General features: G+C 42.0%; 1 protein-coding gene across 27 annotated transcripts in view; it reads right to left on the bottom strand.

Moving 5' to 3' along the window:
- The window catches only part of WDR20 (WD repeat domain 20), an 83206-nt gene that overhangs the window by 25579 nt on the left and 29918 nt on the right, over positions 1 to 27709 (bottom strand). For 7 of the 27 annotated variants that reach the window (XM_024231798.3, XM_054530551.2, XM_054530553.2 and 4 more), the window contains exons 2-3: positions 3046 to 3228; positions 316 to 408 (exon numbers count right to left, since the gene is read on the bottom strand). The exons of 3 other annotated variants lie outside the window; for them this stretch is intronic. In XM_024231798.3, the coding sequence (XP_024087566.2) occupies positions 316 to 408; positions 3046 to 3228 (276 nt within the window). Of the gene's footprint in view, positions 1 to 315; positions 409 to 3045; positions 3229 to 4623; positions 4676 to 20094; positions 21524 to 27709 lie in introns of those variants that run through there. 17 more of the 27 variants (XM_054530554.2, XM_009249492.4, XM_009249493.4 and 14 more) reach the window with 8 other exon arrangements.

Here is a 27709-nt window from a genome sequence, read left to right as displayed (position 1 = left end):
TTGAACCTGGGAGGTGAAGGTTGCAGTGAGCCAAGATTGCGCCACTGCACTCCAGCCTGGGTGACAGAGTAAGACTCTGTCTCATAAATAAATAAGTAAATAAAGTAGACCTCCGTTATTCTCTCCCTTTCTCAGGCCTGCTCTCTTGCCTCTTACATCACGAAGTGTCACCGTCTGTGGTCACCAGTGTGTCGGGGTGGTGCTATTTATTACACCTCTCTTCCCTCCTGAGAGGGGTCACAGGAGGGCAAGTTTTGCCTGTCGTGAATGAATGAAACAATGGCAGCAACTCTAGTTCAAGCCCTCAGCTCTCACCTGGACAGTTACTAGAGCCTCCTCACTGGTCTTGCTACCTTCATTCTGTCTTTCTTCATTCCAATCCACCTTCCACAAGTGCTGACAAGAGTTCTAAAAAAACACATTTGATCCTGTCACTCCCTTGATTAAAAGGCCAAAGGTTCCCCCACATCTTCCAGTGTCAGTTCCAAATTGCTTCACGTGACATGAAAGGGCTTTTATAAGACAAGCTGGTTCCAATTTATCTTTCCAGCTTCGAACTCGGACACTCCAAGTCCCACATCGTGATGTGGCCAAGCTGTTACTGGATGTTCTTTCACATGCCTAGTTGTTCCTCCAGCTTTGAAGGCCTTCCTTACCCTCCTCTAATGACTATGTACCCTTTAAGACCCAGATCAAACGTCACTTATTGAAAGCATTTCTTGGAACTCCCCCAGTGAACTTAACATTTTAAAAAACTTTATGTTACGTGACGCATACTAAAGAATTCCTGCGGCAGCTAGCCCTTGGTATTTTGTTCATACCGCTAAGCTGACACATGCCCAGTACTCTCTGTCCATTCTTACTAAACTGTGAGCTCCCGGAAGGGCAACAGCTGATCTGGCAACCACGCATGGTGGGGCCTGTAACCAATGAGTTTCTGGAATGAATTTCTGGTTCCGACTCTATCATCAACTTGCTACCTGATCTGGACAATTCACGTATGTGCTCTGTGACTATTCCCTCATCTGTAAAACGGGAACAACTCCCCACCCTCCCTGTAGAGGCCATAGTAAAAGTGCCTTGAAACCTGTAAATCTCACACCACAGCAAAGCACAACACAATGACTACTTCACCACCATTCCTGGCACTCTCTAAGGAACAAACTTCCGGTGACCCTTGCTCTTAGACATTCTGACCAAAATCTGATAAAAATGTATCCACATGGCCAGAGGATTTCCTTACTATGAAGGGCAATCAATTTCAGCCTCAAGCTGTAAATGCGAAGCTGGCAATAAACCACACACAGTCCTAGCATTCTAAATAGCAATTTCTCAAATAAAATGTAAAATGAGTATGAGATAACTCATGCTTAAATCATGAAGAATGAGGAGCTGCCTTCCAGCCTGCAACTCCCAGTCACCAGGGCAGGGATAGTTCTGGCCGATGCAGCCTGAGTGCTCCCAGAGCCCTGAGATTCTGGGGACGTGTGGTCTCCAACTCCCTGCCCTCCCCCTGCCACGACACACAAAACTTTCTTGTTCTCTAAGCGGCATTCTGTACCATCCTCGGCCAGGGCTGCCTCCGGGTCTTGTTTACTAACAGCCCTTACATGGCTCCAATCCCTGCCCCCTCAATCACACTCTCCCCTACCTAAACAATAAAAACCCACAATGATTCCAAATTCACAATTTCTGCTAACAGTGCAGAGGAGGCCAATTTTGTGCGCTGCTCCCCCACCCAGCACCAAAAAAATAATCATCCAGCTACTTAGAAATCACTTCCGCAGATGATACTAATAAAACATCTAGGTAAATAAAATATTTTCTGCTTAACTTTTTTTTAATGGAAAATAGGATTAAATACTTTTCCTCTACAATCTGTCAGTCCAGATGGCAAGTTTGTTTCCAGTCAACTCAGAGGAAACTAGAAGAGATGGCATGGTTCATAAGATCTTATCAAATCCACTGGCAATGTCAAACAGGAGCACCCTGGGTGGATACTGATTTACATGAATAGCAAGTACCATGACTGCAAAAGGATCCAAATTTTAACTGCCATTTGTCAATTTGAATTTTCTTCCCCAAACAAAATTATTTCTTAAAAACCATACTCTATAATGTGTTTTTGTTCCAAGTTAATGATGTTAAAACCATGCAACAATGCAAAAGGGAGGGGGTCCTACACAGCCTGACCCTTGCGCCTCAGGGGCAAGGTCCCAAGTAGAGATTGGAACCCAGGGCTTCTAACTCAGCAAGGCTACCTTATCTTTTCCACTTGGTAGAAAAGTCATACTGAAACAGAGGAGGAAGAATATTAAATATGAAATAGCAATACTTGAAGCTGAAAGATGCTCCAACAGCTTTAAAAAATATAATCTACTTGGCAATTTCTATATGCCACATTTAACAGTCCTGACATGTTCCTGAACAGACAGCTCAGATATCTCAGGCTCTTTCCAGAATGAAACTGAAGATACTAGAAACCCCAGTACATACTATAACACTGGCAAAAGCTATGTCATGTGACCAAACTTTAAGTGCCAGGATTTCTAACTATGTCAAAGTTGAGTTTACAGTAACTATTTTCAAGAGCAAGTGAAGTACTCCTTAGCCAAATGACTGTCAAACATACATACAGAAGCTTTGGCTACAATTTAAGCAGCCTAAGGAAATGTCATCAAGTTCTTTGATCTGCATGAAATGTTCTGGTGATGTAAACCAACTTTGGAATTCTACATTTTCTTATTTAAATTATAAATACCGAGTTACAGTACTGTCCCTATCTCCATTATAGAAGAGTTTTAAAACACCTGTTATAGACACCTGAGCATGCTCCATAAAAATGCACAAAACAGTCACCCCAAGGAAGAAGAGATAAGGTCAACAAATTAATCCACCACATTTAAACTTGGGCATACTAGGTAGGAGGGCTGGGCAAATAAAAAATGGGCTTAGCTTGAAGTGCAAAATAAGGCCGACTACCCTCGGTAAGAATGTATCAACTCTTAAAGGGATTCTTAACAGCTAAGACAGGGTGCTACTTACTTCCTCATTAAAAAGTTTGCTAGTTTCTTTTTTGATTGGGTCTATAAGCTGGACTTGGCCTGCGGAAAAGCCCACTAGGAGAGAGACACTTTCTGCTGTGGCTGTTAGGTGGTTGAAGTCATGACAAGTAGGCTGTGTTCCTTTGTATATCCTTTTATCTATTGGTTTACTCAAGTCAGCAGCCTGGAGGAGAAAGAGAAAAATACATACAGTAAACAGCACATTGAGATGAGAAATCTAAGTTATGCTACTTTATACTCCATTATGATGTTTAATCTTAAAAACAAAGTTATTTAAAAATGTTTTTTCAGTTGTGACTTAACATTCATCTAACATTTTATAAAAGCACTTTCACATACCTTAGCCAATTAGATATTATTAGACTATCTATAATATGTTTATAACTGTTACTTTCACAACTTATTCTCCTTCAAATATATGTAACAAAGACTCCTGGACTTCAGCAGGAAATATCCTTGAGATATTAAATTCAGTATTTCCAAAATGCATTTCAAGCAGTGTCTAACAGAGTAACCACATAAAAAGCTCAGCTTTCAAATGTATCTACAGCACCTACATGCCCACTGGCCAGTTACCTGCAGCCCAGTGGTTCTCAAAGTGTAGTCCCCAAACCAGAAGCAGCAGCAGCAGCATGTGGGAACTTAGAAATGCAAAAATCTCAAACCTCACCCCAGACTAAATGAATCAGAAACTATGGGAGGAGGGCCAGCAAGCCGTAAAGAGCCTTCCAGGTGACTCTGATGCCCGCTCAAGTCTAAGAACCACTGCGAGCCCACTCTATACAGGTGGCTCCCTTCTTGGGTCAAAATCCCTCTTCTGGAGTAGGTTTCAGGGAACATTCACTTATTGAGGCCATAATCAAAGGACTTTACATGCATTGTCCTTAATCCTAACAATAATGCTCCTAAGTGGACAATATTTTACCATTTTACAGACGAGAAAACAAGTTTAGGGAAGTTAAATAACTTGACCAACGTCACCATACCTACCTAGTAAGTGGCAGGGCTGGATTTGGAACCCAGGTCTGTTTGACCATTAAGGGGATGGGGAGAGAGAGTCAAAAGCAAATGATTTCTCACTTGGGTGAAAAGTGATTTTTCAACGTGCCCTCCCCACTTTCAAGGATTCTTTTCTTCATGAGAAATGTCCTGTGGCATCCCAATACGCTGGGCTTTTATTGGTGAAATAAGGGAAACCCACCCCCTCCCACTCTTGTCTGAAAATCTCCAGTGGAGACAACTAACCCTGAAGCAGAACTTGTCCCTCAAGACACCCAGTTCACACTGTGTGGCCCTCTGGGGCTCCCGGCTCTAGTTCTCTACTGACCGCCCCCTCAGGTTCTGAAGATTTCTTTCTTCCAAAGAGGCCTGTGACATTGAACCAAGTATTCTAATGTTTGACTTTCCAATAACAAATATAAATACTGAGTAGAAAAGAGGACCTCAAAATTACAGGCGCACATGTGGAAGTCTGGACCTGAGCGGTAACAAGTAGCTCTGGGAGCCCCAGGGCAAAGGAATGAGGGTGCATGCCATGCGGACACTCTCCCAGCCTCACCTCAGTTAAAACGGAGATGAGAATCTCTGTTCTACCAACCTCATGGGATTGTCTGGAGGATGAAATAAGAGAATATATACATGAAAGAGCCTTGAAAAGTGTAATACAAAGCACGATACAAAACAAAAGGGAGTCCTGACTTCGGAGCGAGGAGAAAAGTGGCCAGCGGAGGGGAGCGGCCGCTGTGCAGCAAGGCGGGCTGAAGGCAGCTCAGCTGAGTGCTGCGAGTGAGCAGCGGGGCCCGGGACGATGGCCACTGTCGGACAGGCTGTCTGAGGAAGGCAGCTTCTGAGCGGCTCGGATGGCAGGGAAAGAGAATCCTGGCCTGAGAGAATACCACATGCCATTCATCTCAGAACGAGGAAGACATCCACAGAAAAAAACAAAACAAAACAAAACAAAACTCTACAAATATAAAATAAGATATAACTGGCAGCTAGAGAACAAAAATCCAATTTGAAATACGAACAATTAAGTTATACATAATTACTGTATCAGCATATTCAACTCTTGAGACTTTTTTTTTTTTTTTTTTTTAGTTTGCTTAAGAAAAATAAAAAATCAGTGAGGTGTGGTGGTGCGTGCCTGTGGCCTCAGTTATTCAGGAGGCTGAGTGGGAAGACTGCTTGAACCCAGGAATTCAAGGTAACAGTTAAACAGGATTGCACCACCGCACTCCAGGCTAGATGACATAGCAAGACAAACGACAACAACAACCACTTAGGGAACTTTCCCCTGAAAGATATACCTAAAATTATGCACTGAAATACACAGATCAATTTAAAGGCTAGCCAGAAATTAACAGAGAAAATAGTCTAATATAAATTTAAAAATACGTAATGTTTCTCAGAAACAACAGAGGAAGTAAAAGCACCTATTTTTCCAAGTACTGCCACCAGTTTAGGGTTAGACTTAGGGACCCCTCACAACTATATTGGCTTCAGTTACTGGTATATTTTTATATCCCTGCCTCCCAATATGGAACTTTACTGAAAAGATAGAAGTATTTTAAATGAGAAGAGATTATTTTTATTGTTAAATCAGGTAAAATGGGCCAGAAGGCACGGTGGCTCACGCCTGTAATCCCAGCACTTTGGGAGGCTGAGGCGGGTGGATCACCTGAGGTCAGGAGTTTGAGACCAGCCTGACCAATATGATGAAACTCCATCTCTACTAAAAATACAAAAATTAGCTGGGCGTGGTGGCGGGAGCCTGTAGTCCCAGCTACTCGGGAGGCTGAGACAGGAGAATCGCTTGAACCTGGGAGGCGGAGCTTGCAGTGAGCCAAAATCGTCCCACTGCACTCCAGTCTGGGCGACAGAGCGAGACTCCATCTCAAAAAAAAAAAAAAAAAAAAAAAAAATCAGGTAAATATTCTAAAAATATCCTGTTCATTCTACTAATTTGCTTAACAATCTTTCTTCCTAGGTCAGCGTTCCTGAAGTGCACCAGTCCAGGACTAGTTTCTCAGTCTGCAGTCAAATGCACTGCCTGTAGCACAGACACTGAGAATAAGAGTTTAGAAACTTTTACGGCAACTGACAAATTTTATACCTGTTGAATCTAATGATAAAAAGTTAGAGTTTGTATTCTGTGTGTCTTTTTCAGTTTCTTTTCCTATTAATTCTTTTTAATTTACAAAAGTATCAATCCACATAGACTAAAATTTTTTTAAAGTTGGTCTGTCAACACTAGTGTGAGTGGCACTGTCTAGAAGACACAAAAGTAGACCTGGCTGGCCCCAAGGAACATTTAGAATCTCTCTCACCTAAGGTCACTCCTCCCTCCCCAATCCCTTTCCAGTGGCACTGACCAAATGGGAACAGCAGAAGTCCAGCCAGGCAACATGTCACCTTTACCAAGTAAGAATTACCAAGAAGTCAGAAGTGACTGCTAGGTTATGTGCCCATAAAAAAAATTATATTTCTGAAAAATCTATGGACTCCACTCTTGGGCCTGAGCTTTTTGGAGCCCCACCCCAGATAGAGAAAGGCCAGGTCTCCCAGTGCCTGCCTTCATGTCCAAGCAGGACCATCTCCCACTCACCTGTCCTCTTTCCATTCATCACTGAGTTCTAACTCAATTTCCACTGATATGTGACCATCCTATTTCCTCCTCCTCTGGGGGGCGGGGGATGGGGTGTCTGCCAACATGCACTCTGAGCTCACACACCTTTTTAGGAGTAGGAGTAACGACCCAAGCCAGCTATTCCTCTTCCCCATGGGGTCATCAGCCCCTGGCAGATGGCTTCCCAGGCAGGGGCAGTCTGGTAGCGAGAGAAAGAGCCCAGACCAGGCAAGCCTAAATTCAAATCCTGCCTTCCCTCTTGATAGCCAAGTGGCCTTGGGCAAAGTGCAAGTTTCCTCTCACTAATAGGAGATCAAAGGCCCACCCTTCCCCTGCAGGGCAATGGTGAAGGCTGCAGATAACAGAAAGCACAGAGCACACAGAAGTATTTGGGTAGCTACCGTTATTCATTCATTCTAGCCACATCTTATCTCTAATCAAAACATCTCCTAATTTTTTTCTTTTTTCTTTTTTTTTGAGATAAGAGTCTCGCTCTGTTGCCAAGGCTAGAGTGCACTGGCATGACTTCAGCTCACTGTAACCTCCACTTTTGGGGTTCAAGCAATTCTTGTGCCTCAGCCTCCTTAGCAGCTGGGATTACAGGCATGCACCAACATGCCCGGCTAATTTTTGTATTTTCAGCAGAGACAGGGTTTCTTCACCATGTTGCCTATGCTGGTCTCGAACTCCTGACCTCAAGTGATCTGCCCGTCTCAGCCTCCCAAAGTGCTGGGATTACAGGCATGAGCCACCACACCTGGCCTGTGGCCTCCTAATTTCTATCACATCAACGTAGGAAAAAGTACCTAGCACCCCTGCCCTCCAGGGTTCAGCCCCATCCTCCCCAACAGCAATTATCACCTTCTGTCTAGTCAACACTTTTTTTTTTTTTTTTGAGACAGACTTTCCCTCTTGTTGCCCAGGCTGGAGTGCAATGGTGTGATCTCGGCTCACTGTAACCTCTGCATCTCAGGTTCAAGTGTTTCTCTTACCATGGCCTCCTGAGTAGCTGGGATTAAAGGCACCTGCCACCACACCTGGCTAATTTTTTGTTTTTTGTTTTTGTTTGTTTGTTTTTGGTATTTTTAGTAGAGACAGGGTTTCACCATGTTGGCCAGGCTGGTCTCAAACTCCTGACCTCAGGTGATCCACCCGCCTTGGCCTCCCAAAGCGCTGGGATTACAGGCATGAGCCACTGCGCCTGGCCTAGTCACACTTCCTATGTGCCAGGCCTGCACCAGGAACTTTACACTCATCATCCAATCCAATCCTAGTCAGCCCTCAAAGCTGGCACTAATGTGTCCACACTACACTGACGAGGGACCTGGAAGCAAGTTCAGGGTCGTGAGGCTGTGCTCCTATCAGCTCTACACCATCTCACCTCTCCACCCTTCACTGGCCCTCCACACCACTCATGAGCACTGGCCAGAGCAGACAGCCCCTCTTTCTTGGCTTAAGTCACCCTCTTGGTAGGGACAGTCTCCTTTGCCCACCTTCCCAGAAATCTTGCCCGTCAGTTCAAGTTCCACCACCCACAGCAAGGATTTTCCCAACCATTCTTTGTGCTGCTCCTGTATCTGAATTCTCAAGTACTTAATTTGTTCCACAACATTCAATATTTAATCACTTATATGATTTCAGAATTGTTTTATGTCTGTTATAATCAATTAAAAAAAATTATAATAAAAACTCTTTTAAGGAGAACTTTATTAAACAGTTGCCACTGTATAGTTCCACAAAATTAGTTTTTTTCAGCTTTCTGATAATTCCACACACTTTGAGATTTCAAAAAATGGTTTGCATCCTAATTATTACCAGTTACCTAAGTTCTTCACCATAAGTTTTTTTCCACTCAGATTCTGACAGATAAACATCAATTTATAGAAGAACCAATTTATTAAACATTCTTACCCATTTTAAGAACCGGGTATTTGGTCTTCAGCCCCAGCAGAGTATCCAGCCTGCCACAGAGGCTAAGTATTTGTAGAATACATTAAACCACAACTGTTTCTTAATTTTTTCTATGGAAAGTTTAAATTTCATCATTATGCTCATGAGTTTGCATAAGGAGTTACTGATTACAAATAATTTGACAGTCTCATCATACTTATTAAGTTCTCAACTTAATAGAAAAATTTTAAGTGATAGTTTTAAAATTCCTACTAAAGAAACAACTAGTTACCAAAGCCTCAATCAGTAAGTAAACATTTTTAAATGTAATACTTCTCTTTTCCTTGGACTTTTTCTTTTTCTTCATTACTATTATTATTATTGAGACAGGGTCTCACTCTATTGCCCAGGCTGGAGTGCAGTGGTGCGATCGGGCTCACTGCAACCTCTGCCTCCTGGATTCAAGTGATTCTCCTGCCTCAGCCTCCTGAGTAGCTGGGATTACAGGTACGCGCCACCACGCCCAGCTAATTTTTGTATTTTTTGTAGAGACGGGGTTTCACCATGTTGACCAGGCTGGTCTCGAACTGACATCAAGTGATCCGCCTGCCTTGGCCTCCCAAAGTGGTGGGATTACAGGCATGAGCCATCACAGCTGGCCTTCCTTAGACTTTTCATCCTTAAAATCTCTGGAATTTATTTATTTATTTATTTATTTATTTTTTTGGAAACAGGGTCTCGCTCTGTTGCCCAGACTGGAGTACAGTGATGCAAATACAGCTCACTACAGCCTCAACTTCCTGGGCTCAACTGATCCTCCTGCCTCAGCCTCTCAAGTAGCTGGGACACAGGTGCGTGCCACCATGCCCAACTAACTTTTTTTTTTTTAATTTTCTGTAGAGACAGGGTCTTGCCATGTTGCCCAGGCTGGTATCAAACTCCTAGGCTCCAAGAACCCTCACATCTCAGCCTCCCAAAGTGCTGGGATTACAGATGTGAGTCACCATGCCTGGCTGGAATTTTTTTCTGGAACAATACTACTGAAATTCAGAGTCAGCTGGGTCAGTTTAGCACGGCACTAATGAGCCTATAGATCCTTGAGGAATTTATTTCCAGTACCACAAAGGGTCTGCAAAAGAAACACTCCAGTTCCAGTTCATGCCTTCACCTTAGCCCTGCCTGCCCACTCTTCCCTCGGGAATGCTGCTGAGTGGACAGAAATGTGGAGGAAGGACTTCAACCTGTGAGGGGCTATTCCACCAAAGGCAAAAAGCTTGCAGCCTGGTTCCCACCAACTTAGTGGGCCTCAGTAGGGCTTTGGGAAGCCTGTGGCATCACAGGCAACAGCCATGTCACATCACATGGGCCTGGTAAAGTTTCACTTGATAAAACTCCTCAGTGCCCAGAAGCATCTGATGTGGTACGAAAAATATCTGAGCTGTTTTGAAAAATGTGTGTCAAATTATAATCTTAGACATAATTTTAAATGAATCAGGTGGAAATAGTGTAGGTAATAGTTTTATTTTCCCTAAATTTCACATCTTTCCTCCCCATCCCCACCTGAGAATCACCTAAGAGAGAACCGGTCTTGCAGAGTCTTGCCAGAAAAGTAAAAGATCCTTTTACTGGCATAGCTAACAGCTACCAAGTGCCTAATGCAGGCAGACCAGAAACTCACCTGGCCTACACCCAAAGCACTCTCTACCTCCTAAGTCCACTCCTCCCATCCTTAAGCCCCACCCCAACCAGCTTTATGCTTGGCGCTCTGTTGGGTCCCCTGCCTGGCACCCCTGCCCAAAGGACAGCTTCAGGGCCCTCATCCAGCCTGGGTTTCCCCAGCCTAGCTCAGCCTCTCTAGCTCTGTGCCAGCCTCCTTCCACCCATTTCCAATCACATGCAATTCGCCCTACACTCTGCCAGACGCATCTTCGGGAAGCCTTAGGTCACTCTCCCACTCCACCATTGCCACGGCTCTGCAGGGCCTACAGCTTAGCACTCACAGGCTGCCCAGTGTGGCCTTATCACCCCCGCCCTCCACACACATTACCCCAAAGACCCTTGGCTGCTGCCTGTGCTTCTGACACCTTGCCTTTCCTGCCATTCCTTCTTTCACCCAGAAAAACGTCCCCTACCCTCATATTCACAAAAGCAGAGATGTCACGTCCTCCTGAGCCCCCCCAGCCCCCTTCACTGATGCCTATCACTATGTGCCACACTTATTAGCTGCAATATGTTAACTATATTCCATATATTGTGAAAGTCCAGCTCCTTTTAAAAACAAGAAAGAAGCCAGGAGGCTGCTGAGTCACTGACAGCCTGAATGAATTAATCAAAACTAGCTGGAGCAGTCTGAGTAGCATCAAAGGTTGCCATAAGCCATTTTGAAAATCAGAAGAGAACGATTGTAGTGCTATTATCAGTCCTCTTGACCACATCTCAGACAACCAAAACAGGGACCAAAAGTGACCAAGAAATTACTTCCAAGGGCCACAAAGGATCACCTACTAGAAAAGAAGTGGAACAACTAGGGGCCTATCTTAAAACTTGAGATCCAAAATAAACCACATTGCAAAGACTCTTCCACAGGTGTTCTTGGCGGAACTTTTTTTTTTTTTTTGAAATGGAGTCTCACTCTATCGCCCAGGCTGGAGTGCAGTGGTGCGATCTCGGCTCACTGCAAGCTCCACCTCCTGGGTTCACGCCATTCTCCTGCCTCAGCCTCCCCAGTAGCTGGGACTACAGGCGCCCGCCACCATGCCCGGCTAATTTTTTGTATTTTTAGTAGAGACGGGGTTTCACCATGTTAGCCAGGATGGTCTCCATCTCCTGACCTCGTGATCCGCCCACCTCAGCCTCCCAAAGTGCTGGGATTACAGGTGTGAACCACCATGCCTTGGTGGAACTTTTAACTTAGTCAGGCTTGGGGCTGCTAGTGCCTGTTAGGGATTGATTAGTCCACAGTCCAGGGCCTGGGGCTGGACCACATCTGCTTGTCATCCTGGTGAAACCACAGGGGGGTGTTGTGGGGGGAGGCACTGAAGATGAAAAGAGACCTTGGCCAATCAGAGCTGATATTCACCTTTTGAACAAAGCTCAACTATTTAACCAAAATTTTCTTCAACATAATGGGAAATAACTGGGTGGGTCTAATGACAAAAATACCACACAGTGATTTTCAAACATCTTCAACTGCCCACACTTCACGTGTAGGCGAACAGTTTAACACTAAAGTAACAATCAGCTGCACAGCACCACACAGATGCCAATTCCACAGTCCTACCACTGCCCTTGAAGGGGTAACAAAACCAGGTTTATCTTATGGAAAGACCCACACAATCCATGTTTCTCACAGTCTCTTCAATTCAATAGTTACAGCCAACATATCTGAACAGTTGGCATTAACAGTATGTAAAGAGCCTAACACTTGTTTAAAATATATGTATGTCAGAAACATAAGAAGTCAGTTAGGCTTGGGTCGCTTACGCCCATAGGAAAAACAAACAGTAATCAATTGTACAGTTTCAGTGTTTCATTTCAAAAAGGACAAGAACTTATCTGTGTTATTCACCTCCCTGTCTCCAACATCTAATAGAGGGCCTGGCACACAGAAGGTTACCACTGAATATCTGTCACAGAAAGGAAACAATTCTGAAAATGGAGGGAAAGAATAGTAAAGTGATAGAAACCAAGAGACCTACAGCCAAATGTATATAAAAGCAAATATATAATTCTTTTTTTTTTTTTTTTTTTTTTGAGATGGAGTCTCGCTCTGTCGCCCAGGCTGGACTGCAGTGGCGCAATCTCGATAATTCTTTTGCTGACCAAAACACTAAGAATAAATGCCTTCTTGGGTGTCCATCCATGAAAGCAAACAGTCTCCATCAGTAAATATTAGTACATCACTTTACAGTTTACAAAGCACCTCCATGCATCAGTTTTTTGAAACCTCGCTACAAACCTGCGCAGTAAGTACAACTGCCACTCCCATTTTATAAACAAGAAAATAGAATCAGCCGCCCAGAGGAACCCAGTGGTAGAGTCTGGCCATCGAAATTCCAGCCCGTGTGCCTTCTACTGCACCACCTTCTACTGCTGGGGTTGTGCAACAGACTTGTGAGGTGGCACCTAGTTCTACAATTCTATCACCATGTAACTCCATGTTCCTAGGCTTGTTGAAGTGGGACTCAAATATTCCAGCCTTTCTCAGTGTGGCCTAGATTCCAGATCTGCCTCTTCTTTTCAATCATTTGCCTCACAGCATTATTTTATTAAAATGGAATAATATAAGTCCCAGCAGAATCCCTGGCACTTAAAAGGCACTCGGGAAACATTAGTTTCCTTCTGAATACATAAGGACTTGCTACTTATCATATGGGCTTTGAAAATTCTCATCATTCATTAATACCTTCAAAGAAATAGACATAAGGAAAAACAGAGATTTTTTTTCTGCCCTAAATTTCCTGGAGAACGACACCAGCAGTGGAAGCCCACTTTCAGCAGGTTTTCCTTCCAGTATAATCTTCCAAAACAGTAGCTTCTCTTTCTTAGTTTCCATTCCTCCTTCATTCTCAAACATACTAGTACAGCCCACACTTGCTTGGCATTCCAAACCCATCCCCTTCACTAAAGACCAACCGTTGGTGCGTTGTCTCTAGCGCACTTCTGATGGGCTCTGACCTGGAATGAGCCCCGGCCACCCACGTTCAAGGGGCTGCGTTTAGCCGCAGCAAGGCTTTGAGAGGCGGCACAGAGAATTAGACAGAGGGGAGGTAGGCAAGACAACAAGTCAAACGTCAGCAAATAGCAAGATGTAAGACGTGTGGAACATCACCTTCATGTCACCCCAAAATGAGAAGAGACACACAGTCACAAAATGCGTAACATGCGTTAAGTAAAAATTTCACAGTGACAATCTCTGGAATTGCTTGCTGCTCATCAGACGGCTTCTCCCAGGGGCCAGCAAAAGCCCCTCCTTTGGAGCTCTGCATTGGGTGGGGAGAGGGTGGCCGCCAGGGGAAAGCAGAAACAAGCAGAGGGCGGACGTTCTGTGGCAGCATCTTCCCTGGCCTAGCACCCTCAGTCAAGCATCTGCTGAAATAACAAGCTTTTGTTGTTCTCACATGTCACTTTTTCCTAAGGCAGCCTGTCATTTAGAAACTGCTAGCTATTAAAATCTACTTCTCTTCCTTCAGAGTAGCTTCTTAAAGATGAACTTAAAAAACAGCTACACTGCAACATCTTTACCAGCTCTTAATTCTCTGATGCTGTACTCCACGGAAGGTTAGATCTCCGCGCGAGGCAAGTCACCACAAATGGCTGTTGTGAGGTTTCCTTAGGCTAATGAAATACTGATTTCTTCATTAAAGAAAAGCTATGAATAAACATCAAGATAAATTCAATTTGCACACATACTAACACCAGATCTCATCACATTAAAATGCTGACATATTCAAATGACCTATTTTTATTGAACCCTTCTGTTAAATATGTATAGGAATACGTATTCCCATTCCAAAGGGAATACCAATATCTCACACTGACGAAAAGGCAAGATGCATTCATTTCTGCACAAGATGATTTCAAATTCTTAGAAAAAAAATTTTTTTAAAGATAGAATTCTACGCCTTTCTGAAAGTGTTGAGACAACACTGGTAAATTAAAGAGCATTATAGAGCAGAGAGTAATTCCTGTGTGCTGCCTAACTACTATACTGTTGTTCTAACCTTTGGACCATCCATGGGCTCATTATATTCTGCAGAGCACATAAATGATTTTAAATTTCCAATTCAAGTTGCTGAGTAACAAAAGCAACAATCGGTAGAAGAGCTCCCCTCCTAAGTGAAAACAGCCCTAAGTCCCCAGTTGTGCAGAGGGCCTACAAACTTCCATTTCCTCATCCTACAGAGAAACCGAGGCCCAGGAAAAGGTGGTGATCTGCCCAAGGTTCATAATGCATACGACTTCACCTTTAACCATATCTAGCTGTTACTCCCTTTTCAATCACCCAGCGTCAGCTAGAACAAGCTACTGAATCTATAATGTATAAAATTTCAATAAACAACACGTGTAGCCAGTAATTGTACATCAAATGACAGCATTTTGGACATAGTACACTGCTGTGTTTCAAACAGGAAGCAAAAGAGCTGGAGTGAGAGAACATTAAACATATCTTAAACATTAATGGAGATCAGCTACTAAAACAAGCGGCCAAAATGCTTGACTTGGCTTCTGTAATTCAAATAATCTCTGATCCAACCAGGCGTGAGCTGAAGAATACAGCCTCAAATCAATTCAGGTAACAGAGAGCTGATCTTCTAAATACTAGTGTTAGGAAAAGCTTTGATCTCGCCTTCATCGGAAGTTCAACAGCATTAGTTCATCACTGCAACTACTCACTTGGCACTTGTGCTGTTAGTCATTTGTCATATATGTCGAATATCCTCAAATAACCTAAAAAAATGTTTATGGCACAACTTTTTTTTTTTTTTTCTCTGAGACAGAGAGCTCTGTTGCCCAGGCTGGAGTGCAGTAGCGCAATCTCGGCTCCCTGCAACCTCAACCTCCTGGGCTCAAGTGATTATCCTGCCTCAGCCTCCCAAGTAGCTGAGATTACAGGTATGCACCACCACAGCTGGCTAATTTTTATATTTTTAGTAGAGACAGGGTTTCACTATGTTGGCCAGACTGGTCTTGAACTCCTGACCTCAAATGATCCGACCGCCTCGGCTTCCCAAAGTGCTGGGGTTATAGGCACGAGCCACCGCACCGGCCTGTTTATTTTTTATAGGGCCAGGCATGGTGGCTCATGCCTGTAATCCCAGAACTTTAGGGGGCCAAGAAAGGAGAACAAATTGAGTCCAGAAGTTCAAGACCAGCCTGGGCAACATAGTGAGAACTTGCCTCTACAAAACAATTTTTAAAAAGAAAGAAAAAAAAAGTTAAAACTAGATTAAATACAAGAAAAAGACCTTCATAAGTCAAGAAATCAACCATAAAGAATATTTACACATCTGTCAAGGAACAGCCTGTGTTCAAATATAAACTTATTTCATTATGTTTTCAAGGCCAGCATGGAAAATATAGACCCAAACTCTTAAAAAAAGAATACAGGATGCCAGGAACAGTGGCTCGTGCCTGTAATCCTCCCACTTTGGGAGGCCGAGTTGGGAGGATTGATTGAAGGCAGGAGTTTGAGACCAGCCTGGCCAACATAGCAAAAAAAAAAAAAAAATTTCTATTAAAAAAAATTTTTTAATACAGAAGAAAAGACATGATGTTTGGGATTTGCTTTAAAATAATCCAATGGGGATAAGATAATAGATGAAATGAGACTTGCCATATGTCGTTAACTGTTGAAGCTGGGAGCCAGGTACATGAAAGTTCATTATACTATTTTGGGTACTTTTGTATAAACTGGAAAATTTCTATAACTAAAATGTCTATAGCTAAATTTCTATACTAAAAATATAGCTGGGCACAGTGGCTCACGCCTGTAATCCCAGCGCTTTGGAAGGCCAAGGTGGGGTGGATCACTTGAGTCCAGGAGTTCGAAACCAGCCTGGGCAACATGGTGAAATGTCTCAATTAAAAAATAAAATAAAATAAATACATATATGTATAAAAAACATATATATATATGGAATTAAAAAAGTCTAATTCTGCTTGGGCCATATATTTATTTACATGTACATATTTGCAAAGAAAACAGTTTGAAAAGATATTCACCAAAATATTAAAAGTGTCTACTATTAAAAGAGTGGGTAATATTTAGATGTTTTCTGCCTTTTTATCAATAATCATATATTACTTATATAATTTTTTAATAGAAAAAAATTACCAAAAAACTACTAAAACTATCTCAAAATTATTCTAATAGTTTAAAAGCATGTCATTGCTTGGTATTAGGGTCACAGAAAAATCTGTGACTTGATGAAAGTAAAATTCACAATAAAAGGAAGCTTACTGTAACACTGAGCAAATGCATGAATGGGAATGATGTATCAACAGATGATAATATAAGACCACAGGAGTCTATTACTCATCTTTCTGTGGCATCAGTGACATCACTCAATGAGAGGAGAAAGGTCAGCACAATTATTTAAAGAAGCCAACCATTCAGGCAATAGATGAGGAGGCCATGGCTAGTTCTTTTGTTTTACTCTTCAAATAGCATTCAGTGTTAGAACAGTTCACTGTGTGCTCTTAATTTGCTACAGTGGCAAATAAAGATAGCTTTCCCCAGAGTCCTCTTTGGGAAATCCAATCTGTTCCAAGTTTAGCTCTCTATTTTTCTCTAATGTATATTTATAATATGAATCCACATCTTTTTCATAAGAACTGAACTGAGAATTTATCACCAATTTTACAGTCTTCTAAAGATTCTAGGAAAACTGAATCCTACACTACCCTTAATCCAGAAGAAACAGCTAAAAGGGTTACACAGTGAAATTTGTTTTCAAGTATTCAGTAATATTTTTAGCATTTAGAAGTTAAAATCTTGAAACCTGAAATAAAAATATTACACTGAAAGAGAAAGGAGGTGTATTCGTAGTCTCAATAAGGGACAGTGCTGTATTTAAAATGTAGGTTAGCAGGCTAACTCACTTAGAACTGAATAGGAAGCTCCATACTGAAGGCTAAAGTCAACCATAATCCAAAAGTTAACGCTTGTCAACAATTCCACATGTGCTATGGCTATGCTCTATGCTCAGCTTACCACTCATGATCTCATATAATGCACTGCAGTCTCATATGACGTAACATATGGAATTAAAATTTTGCAACTACTAGCTTAAAAGTTAAATATAAAGCTATTCCCAAAGAAGTAGACTACAGAAGCAACTCATTTCCCAGTGTGAATAATTCTGTAATATATTTATAATATACAAAAATCTTATATGAATGTAGGTAATCTAAGTCTTACATCAGGGGATCAGATAATAGACAAAGCTGGAGTGGCACTTCAAAAAGTCACCTCAGGTGAAATGGTCATTTAAAAAAAAAAAGTCACACTTGTTCTCAAGATGCTGCAACTCAGACCAAAGAAGTAAACTGCCTAAAATCGTACAACCAATTAACACAGCAGCTCAACTCGGAGCTCTGGTCTCATTCACTGTAAGTGCACCATGCCCAGGAAACTAGGAAAAGCACTAAGGTAATCTAACCCAAAGCCCTCATTTCTCAGTCTCCTCCTCCTCTCACCTGTGGTCTTCCTGCTTCTACATCAGACAGTAACTACCAGACAGAACCTGAAACTATTCTATTATTTATAACACAGTGCCATGAACTACAGAAGACTTTCCCAAACTCATTAAATTTAGGATAAACCAAATGACACTCATTTGGTTAAAGTTCATAAGTTACGTTCTGAATGCTGCCAGCCTTCTTCAGGAAACAGCAACTGTACAGGAAGACATGAGTTGCTTGCCTCTTGATAATTCAAGGCTCTCAAGCTGAATGTGTCCTGATGAACTAATGCCAAAGCCCACATCCACAGCTCTTTCCAAAGCTTTTGGCCACCTTCAGGAAAATCATCCCTTTGCCATGCAGCCAAATACTCACCAAAAAAACTCTAGTCAGCAAGGATGTATGCAAAATTCTGTATGCAAATACAAGGAAGGCAGAAACGGGCAGCAATTTTAAACTAGGGTACATAGATATGGAAAGCTAAGAAATGCAGGCCAGCCCCTCACATGGTTATGACAAAGGGTAAAGTTCCAAATATCAGCAGGTCTCATAGACAGCAGCTGTGGCTACAAACCAAAAGAGAATCTCTAAAGTGACATAGCAAGATCTGATCTCTCCTCTGTGTAGAGTACTACAACTAGATTTGTCTTTAAATATGAAGGGACCCAAAATAACACAACGTCCCCACTTTTCCTGTTGCCCACAGCAAGCCTGAGTACTTGCCCTGCTCTCACAAAATTCTTACAAAATTCTTGACCCCAAGCAGTAATCCCAGCTACTCCGGAGGCTAAGTCAAGAGGATCCCTTGAACCCAGGAGTTGCAATAAATAGTATGCTATTTTAAAAGCGTAAAGTGATATGTTATATAGAGAAAGCTCTGGTTGAAAACGTGCAAGACATTCTAAAGAGTGGTTAAGAGCAGAGACTCTGGAGCCAAGATGCCTTCAGGTTCTGTCCTGTGAGCTTGAACAAGCTATTTGCTTTTATGTACCACCACTTCCACAAAATGGGAAAATGGGGTTAATAAAATAGTGACCCTGCTACAAGCAGCATTCGAGGATTAAAGCAGTTAAAATATGTAAAGTGGTCAGAATCATACCTGGAACAAAGTAAGTGCTATGTAAGTACTGACTGTTATTATTATTATTATTGTTTTGTTTTTGAGACAGTCTTGCTATGTTGCCCAGGCTGGAGTGCAGTCTCAGTTGACTGAAACCTCCGTCTCCTGGGTTCAAGTGATTCTCCTGCCTCAGCCTCCCAACTAGCTGGGATAACAAGCGCCTGCCACCACGCCTGGCTAATTTTTGTATTTTTAGTAGAGACAGGGTTTCACCATGTTGGTCAGGCTGGTCTTGAATTCCTGACCTCAAGTGATCCGCCTGCCTCGGCCTCATAAAGTGCTGGGATTACAACAGGCGTGAGCCACCATCCCGACGTAACTGTTATCATTATTAACAGTATCAATTTACATTTTCTAAATGCATTCAAACCAAGAACTACAGTGAGTTAGCATGGAAATAAGTATTTGATTCCTTACAAGGCATTTTAAAAATAAAAGTTAATATTTAGCCACCTGTTGGAAAATGTATGTACAAATATGAGGGGAGGGATTTGAAAATGAGGGGGGTAAGGAAGGGCAAAGTTAAACCAGTAAAATTACTCTTTCCAATCAGTTAAGATTTTACTGGACTTGATGTAGCATGATTTTTTTAAGTTATAAATACAGACAGGGTGTGGTGGCTCACGTTTGTAATCTTAGCACTTTGGGAGGCTGAGATGGGAGGAGTGCTTGGGGCCAGGAGTTCAAGACCAGCCTGGGCAACATAGTGAGACCCCATTTCTTTTTTCTTTTTTTTTTTTTTTTTTAGAAAAAAAATACTTTAAAAAAAAGTTAGAAGTTCAGAGGTCAGAACTGTGTAGTATACCAATTTACACCTCAATGAAAGTTTAATTTCTGAGACAAAAACAGAGTAGCACATATGATGGCTCTACCTGTGAAAATACAGAGGTTAGAATATGATCTCAAAGGCCTCTTTTATAATACCTCCTAATTCTGACACATTGTAAATAAATGAATATTATTAAATGGAAAATAGTCTTTTTTTTAAAAGCTGAAAGGCTGCTGCTTAGTGGGTGGGTTAAGTATATGATGAGAGAAATCTAGAAATACAGGTATTACAACCATTTATTATAAAACCACATGACAGCCACACAGGCACATGCATTCTCTGGGAGCAAGAGTTTACACGAAAAGCAGGGTGGGGCACTAGAAAGAACATAGGCTTTGGAGTCTGACAGGCCTTGCTGAAATCTCCGGCTGCCACTTACCAGCTGTGTAGCCTTGGCAAGTTACTATATCCCTCAGAGACTCCCCTCTCTTATCTCTATATAAAGTGGGACACGCCACTCCCTCTTCTGCAAAGTATCTGTGAGATCATAAGGGACAATGCATGTGACAGCACCTAGTTCAGTGTCCAGCTCAGCGTAGCTATTCAGTAAATGGGAGCTGTGATGAGATAGAAACAAATCAGCAGTGATTAGTATAGTCTACAAATTAAATAGTCAGTGAGCTGAGTGTTCGTTCGCTGTGAGGTAAACCGATATTACATCCTATAAGGCTGTGGTTCTCAAACTAGCCCATCAGAATTCCCTGGCATGCTAGTTACACCACAGATTGCTGGGCCCGCTCTCACAGTTCCTGATTCAGTGTTCAAGTGCAGGGGCCCAGAATCTTCATTGCCACAAGTTCTGAGGGGACGCTGATACTGCTGGGCAGGGACCACGCCTAAGAGAACCACTGGTGTAAGGGAAGAGAGGGAGAAGAGGTGCACAAACATGGTCCGCTCCTACAAGGAACTCACTGAGGATCTGGAATACACACACACCAAACAATTTTCTTTTTTTTTTTGAGACAGAGTCGCACTCTGTAGCCCAGGCTGGAGTGTAATGGCACGATCTTGGCTAACTGCAAACTCTGCCTCTGGGGTTCAAGCAATTCTCCTGCCTCAGCCTCCCAAGTAGCTGGGACTACAGGCTCATGCCGCCACACCTGGCTAATTTTTATATTTTTGGTAGAGACAGGGTTTCACTATGTTAGCCAGACGAGTCTCGAACTCCTGACCTCAAGTGATCTGCCCACCTCAGCCCCCCAAAGTGCTGGGATTACAGGCATGAGCCACTGCACCTAGCCACATAACAATTCAACCCCACATATACAGATCTCAAACTCCACCACCCCACAAAAGATACAAACTCATGTTATAAAAAATGAGGATGCCAAGGCACAGGGATCCTTCAGGACTGGTGAAACCATGCCCCCAAGAGTTAAAGACACCAATGACCAACAGAAATTCTTGAGTTTGCAGGATTGCAGATAAGAAAAGAAACAACTTACTGACACGCCCTCCACTTGTAAGACAGATAACATAACAGGCTAAAATTGGTTGGAATCAATATAGGTGACTGGAGTTTGTGTAGAACAAGCTTAAATTTCTACCACATGGTTCATACTAACTTCCCCCAAATTTGCACATGGGACCCATGAGGAGGCATGAAGAGATAACTGCGGAAGCCTGAAGACTTTCCAGACCACTCCTTTCCTTATATCAATCACCTGCTACTCCCAGAATCCACTCCCTAAAGCTTTTCTAATAAAGTGACTGCCTTAAAGCCAGCACAGAGAGACAGATTTGAGCTGAACTCCTGACTCCTCGTGGGTCAACTTGCAATAAAAAGAAAGCCAACATCATGACACTGGGTTTTTGAGAAAATACTCAAAAACCCAGTGGCTTGATTCTCATCTGGCTATATTTGTCATAGCTAGTAGACTCCCTTCACTGGGTTTTGAGAAAACTTTCTCAAAAACCCAGTGTCACAGTATAGGCTTCTGGCACATTGGACAGCAAGCCCCTTTTGCTTAGTAACACTGGGACAAATACTGATGTTTTTCAAAGTTCCTGCAGTCTCACAGTTTTTGTAAATGTAAGAAGTAAAATACTTGGGCAATGGCATTGGCAAGTAGAAATATGTGGGAAGGCACTTGAGAAAAGAGCGAGACAAATAGATAAACAAGTGTGTGAAAACAATGGTCTCAGCTCAGCTAGTTCAATATCTGAATGGGAGAATCTCATCAGGAGAAATGATGATAGAGAGATTTTGAAGAGGCACTGACAGGGTAACTTACTGGGTTTAGCTTGGATTTGATGTCATCAGTAAAGTGAACCATTACAAATCTCGGGCAAGTTAGCCACATGGTAGAAATGGTAACTGCAAGGTGGGGCACGGTGGCTCACGCCTGTAATCCCAGCACTTTGGGAGGCCAAGGCAGGCGGATCACCTGAGGTTGGGAGTGCAGGACCAGCTTGACCCAATCTCTACTAAAAAAAAAAAAAAAAAAATACAAGTAATTAGCCGGGCGTGATGGCAGGCGCCTGTAGTCCCAGCTACTCAGGAGGCTGAGGCAGGAGAATGGGGTGAACCTGGGAGGCAGAGCTTGCAGTGAGCCGAGATGGCGCCACTGCACCCCAGCCTGGGAGACAGAGCGAGATTCCGTCTCAAAAAAAAAAAAAGAATTGGTACCAATCCTACTGAAACTATTACAAAAGACAGAGAAAGGGGGAATCCTCCCTAAATCATTCTATGAAGCCAGTATCACCCTAATACACAAAACCAGAAAGGATATAACCAAAAAAAAAAAAAAAAAAAGGAAAGAAAACTACAGACCAATATCCCTGACGAACGGAGATGTAAAAATCCTCAGCCAGGCATGAATTTTTGCATTTTTAGTAGAGATGGGGTTTCACCATGTTAGCCAGGATGGTCTTGATTTCTTGACCTCATGATCCACCCGCCTTGGCCTCCCAAAGTGCTGGGATTACAGGTGTGAGCCACCGCGCCCGGCCCCACTTTCACTTTTTTTTTTTTTTTGAGACAGAGTCTCGCTCTGTCGCCCAGGCTGGAGTACAGTGGCGCGATCTCGGCTCACTGCAACCTCTGCCTCCTGGGTTCAAGCGATTCTCCTGCCTCAGCCTCCCAGGTAGCTGGGACTACAGGTGCATGCCACCACGCCCGGCTAATTTTTTTGTATTTTTAGTAGAGATGGGGTTTCACCGTGTCAGCCAGGATGGTCTCGATCTCCTGACCTCGTGATCTGCCCATCTCGGCCTCCCAAAGTGCTGAGATTACAGGCGTGAGCCACCGTTCCCGGCCCTGACTTTCACTTTTATTCAACATAGTTCTGGAAGTCCTAGCCAGAGCAATCAGACAAGAGAAAAGAAATAAACGGCATCCAAATGAGTAAAGAGGAAGTCAAACTGCTGCTGTATGCTGATGATATATAATCATATACCTAGAAAACCTTAAAGACTCATCCCAAAAGCTCCTAGATCTGATAAATGAATTCAGTAAAGTTTCTGGATACAAAATCAATGTACACAAGTTAGTGGCTCTGCTATACACCAACAGTGACCAAGCTGAGAATCAAATCAAGAACTTAACCCCTTTTACAATAACTGCAAAAAAATAATAATAAAATACTTAGGAATATACCTAACCATTGACGTGAAAGACCTCTACAAGGAAAACTACAAGACACTGCTGAAAGAAATCACAGATGACACAAACAAATGAAAACACATCCCATGCCATGGATGCGTAAAATCAGTATTGTGAAAATGACCTCACTGCCAAAAGCAATCTATAAATTCAGTGCAATTCCCATCAAAATGCCATCATCATTCTTCACCAAACTAGGAAAAACAATCCTAAAATTCATATGGAAACAAAAAAGAGCCCACATAGCCAAAGCAAGACAAAGCAAAAAGAAAAAAATCTGGGGGCATCATATTACCTGGCTTCACACTATACTATATGGCTATAGTCACCAAAACAGCATAGTACTGGTATAAAAACAGATATATAGACCAACGGAACGTAACAGAGAATCCAGAAATAAACCCAAATATTTACAGCCAACTGATCTTCGACAAAGCAAACAAAAACATAAAGTGGGGAAAAGACACCCTATTCAACGAATGGTGCTGGGATAATTGGTAAGCCACATGTAGAAGAATAAAATTGGATCCTCATCTCTCACCTAATACAAAAATCAACTCAAGATGAATCAAAGACTTAAATCTAACCTGAAACCATAAAAATTCTAGAAGATAATACCGGAAAAATCCTTCTAGGCATTGGCTTAGGCAAAGATTTCATGACCAAGAACCCAAAAGCAAATGCAACAAAAATAAAGATAAATAGATGGGACTTAATTAAATGAAAAAACTTCTGCACAGCAAAAGAAATAATCAGCAGAGTAAACAACCCACAGGGTTGCAGAGAAAATCTTCACAAACTATGCATCCAACAAAGAACTAATATCTAGAATCTACAAGAAACTGTTTAAACAAATCAGCAAGAAAATAATTAATAATAATCCCATCAAAAAGTGGGCTAAGGACATGAATAGACAATTCTCAAAAGAAGATATACAAATTGACAGTAAACATATGAAAAAATGCTAAACATCACTAATTATCAGGGAAATGCAAATCAAAACCACAATACGATACAACCTTACTCCTGTAGCAATGGCCATAACTAAAAAAAACAAAAAATGCTGGGCATAGTGGCTCACGCCTGTAGTCCCAGCACTTTGGGAGGCTAAGGTGGGTGGATCATGAGGTCAGGAGATCGAGATCATCCTGGCTAATATGGTGAAACCCTGTCTCTACTAAAAATACAAAAAATTAGCCAGGCGTGGTGGCGGGCGCCTGTAGTCCCAGCTACTCAGGAGGCTGAGACAGGAGAATTGCTTGAACCCAGGAGGCGGAGGTTTCAGTGAGCTGAGATTGTGCCATTGCACTCTAGCCTGGGTGACACAGCAAGACTCTGTCTCAAAAAATAATAATAATAAATAAATAAAAAATAACAGATGCTGGTGTGGATGTGGTGAAAAGCGAACACTTTTACATGGCTGGTGGAAATGTAAACTAGTACAACCACTACGGAAAACAGCATGGAGATTCCTTAAAGAACTAAAAGTAGATCTTCCATTTGATCCAGCAATCTCACCACAGGGTACCTACCCGGAGGAAAAGAAGTCATTATATGAAAAAGACACTTGCACATGCATATTTACAGCAGCAGAATTCACAATTGCAAAAATATGGAACCACCACAAATGCCCATCAATCAGGTGGATAAAGAAAATGTAAAATAATAATAATAATGGCATTCCAAGCAACCTGGATCAAGCTGGAGACCATTATTCTTTTTTTTTTTTTTTTTGAGATGGAGTCGGTGGAGTGTCTGAGCTCAGGAGTCTGAGACCAGCCTGGGCAACACGGTGAGACCCCATCTCTACTAAAAATACAAAAAACTGGGCAGGCATGGTGGCACAAGCCTGTAGTCCCAACTGCTCGTGAGGCTGAGGCAGAAGAATCAGTTGAACCCAGAAGGTGAAGGTTGCAGTGAGCTGAGATCGTACCACTGCACTCCAGCCTGGGCAACAGAATAAGGCTGCCTCCAAAAAAATAAATAATAAATAAAAAACAGAAAAATCCCTATTTCGTTAGCATTATATAATGTACTAAACATATTCTTTAAATATAATGCATAGTTAATTACCTATTTTACCTATTATTACTAATCTTATCAATCTTTTCCAACTGAAAATTCTATAAAATTTGTTTTAACACAATACTCCCCAATAGGCTGTATTTCCACCGTTATTTTTAAGTCAACAAAGATAAGATCTTTGGGAAGATAAAGGCAACTATGTCTTAAACTGAAAAGTACACAGGACATAGCTAACTGGTCTACACCACTCACAGTTTAGCAGAAAACAGCTGACAAATTACTCTCCAGACAAGACATAAAAGATCAAGAAACCCTAAAATTGTTTTTTACAAAATGGGGTGAAATCTCACCTCACAATTTATACCAGAATAAATCTCAGCAATATCAAAAAGAAATCATATGTAAGAAATGAAACCTCAGAAGCACAAGAGGCCAACAGTATGGCTCATGCCTGTAGTCCCAGCTACTCACCAGGCTGATGTGGGAGAATCCCTTGAGCCAAAGAGTTTGAGGTTACAATGAGTTATGATTATACTACTGTACTCCAGCTTGGGCAACAGAGCAAGACCCTGTCTCTTAAAAAGGAAAAAAAAAGAGAGAGAGAGAGAGAGGCCGGGCACGGTGGCTCGCACCTGTAATCCCAGCACTTTGGGAGGCCAAGGCAGGCAGATCACGAGGTCAGGAGTTTGAGACCAGCCTGACCAACATGGTGAAACACCATCACTACTAAAAATATAAAAATTAGCCAGGCGTGGTGGCGCATGCCTGTAATCCCAGCTACTCAGGAGCCTGAGGCAGAATTGCTGGGAGGCGGAGGTTGCAGTGAGCTGAGATCATGCCACTGCACTCTAGCCTGGGCGACAGAGCTAGACTCCATCTCAAAAAATAATAATAATAATTAAAACAAAAATGAAATTTCCCAAGGAGGAGGAAGAAGAAAAATAAAGGGAAAAAAAGCAAATTTCTATGTAGGAAAAAACTACCATGAGCAAAATCAGAAGACAACTGACAAATGGAACAAAATGTCTGTCCCTCAGATCACAGACTAAGGGCTAACTTATATAAAAGGCTGGGCATGGTGGTGCATGCCTAGTCTCAGCTGCTCAGAGGCTGAGGGGGAATGATCGCAGACCAGCCTGGGCAACACAGTGAGATCCCATCTCTAAAAAAATTTAAAAATTAAAAATAAATAATCATGAACGAGAACTCCTACCAAGTTAATTTTTTTTTTTTTTTTTAAAGACCAGAATCCTAGTAGAAAAGTGCGTTCAGGACATGAACAACTCATAGAAAATACAGATGGCTCTTAAATATACAAAACAATGCTTAATTCATAGCATAAGAAACACCAAAAAATTCTAGTGTTATACCATCTTTCATCTGTCAAATTAGCAAAGATCAAAATAACAATACACTATGCCAGAAGTAAAAATTGGTACAATTTTTAGAAGGCGATTTGACTATGTCTCTAAAATTACAAATGCACATATCCTTTTCACCCAGCAATTCCTCACAGGAATTTATTCCTCAGATATACTAGCAACAAGGCAAGATGATGTATGTACAAAGTGATTTATTGAAGTATAGTGTGTAAGAGCTAAAGACTAGAAATATCAATGTCCATCAAAAGAAGAATTATGATAAATGTACACAATGGGATATTGTACAGGCATTAAAGATGCTTTTACACAATAATGTCTTTATTGACAAAGAACAATCTCCGAAGTATACAAAACAAAAACAAGGTGTAAAACAGTGCAGATGCTAAAGTTTGCATTTTTATAAAGGAGGAAAAGACTATATCTGTAACTTTGTGTATTAAAACATTGGCTATCTCTGGAAATACACACAAGAACTTAATACTGGTTACTTCAGAGGAGGGGGACAGGGTGGCGCTGGAGGGCAAAGTGTGAGAGACTTCATTGCATGCTCTTTGAATTTTGAACCATATGAACGTATTACCTATTAAAAAATAAAATAGGCCTATGAGACGTCACAATACCTAATTCCCAATGCAGACTTTCTCACTAAGTTACTTGAGAAAGGCCGGGCACAGTGGCTCACACCAAAATCCCAGCACTTTGGGAGGCCGAGTCGGGTGGATCACCTGAGGTCAAGAGTTCGAGACCAGCCTGGCCAACATGGTGAAACCCCGCCTCTACAAAAAATACAAAAATAAGCCGGGCATAGTGGCAGGCGCCTGTAATCCCAGCTACTCGGGAGGCTGAGGCAGGAGAATCGCTTGAACCCGGGAGGCAGAGGTTGCAGTGAATATTACGCCATTGCACTCTAGCCTGGGAGACAAGAGTGAGATTTCACCTCAAAAAAAAAAAAAAAAGTTACTTGAGAATATCCACTATCCATT

This window comes from Pongo abelii, chromosome 15 (genome assembly GCF_028885655.2).
Source record: "Pongo abelii isolate AG06213 chromosome 15, NHGRI_mPonAbe1-v2.0_pri, whole genome shotgun sequence".
NCBI classification, from domain to species: domain Eukaryota; kingdom Metazoa; phylum Chordata; class Mammalia; order Primates; family Hominidae; genus Pongo; species Pongo abelii.
Note: the sequence above shows the minus strand (reverse complement) of the source record. Positions and strands in the feature narration are given on the sequence as shown.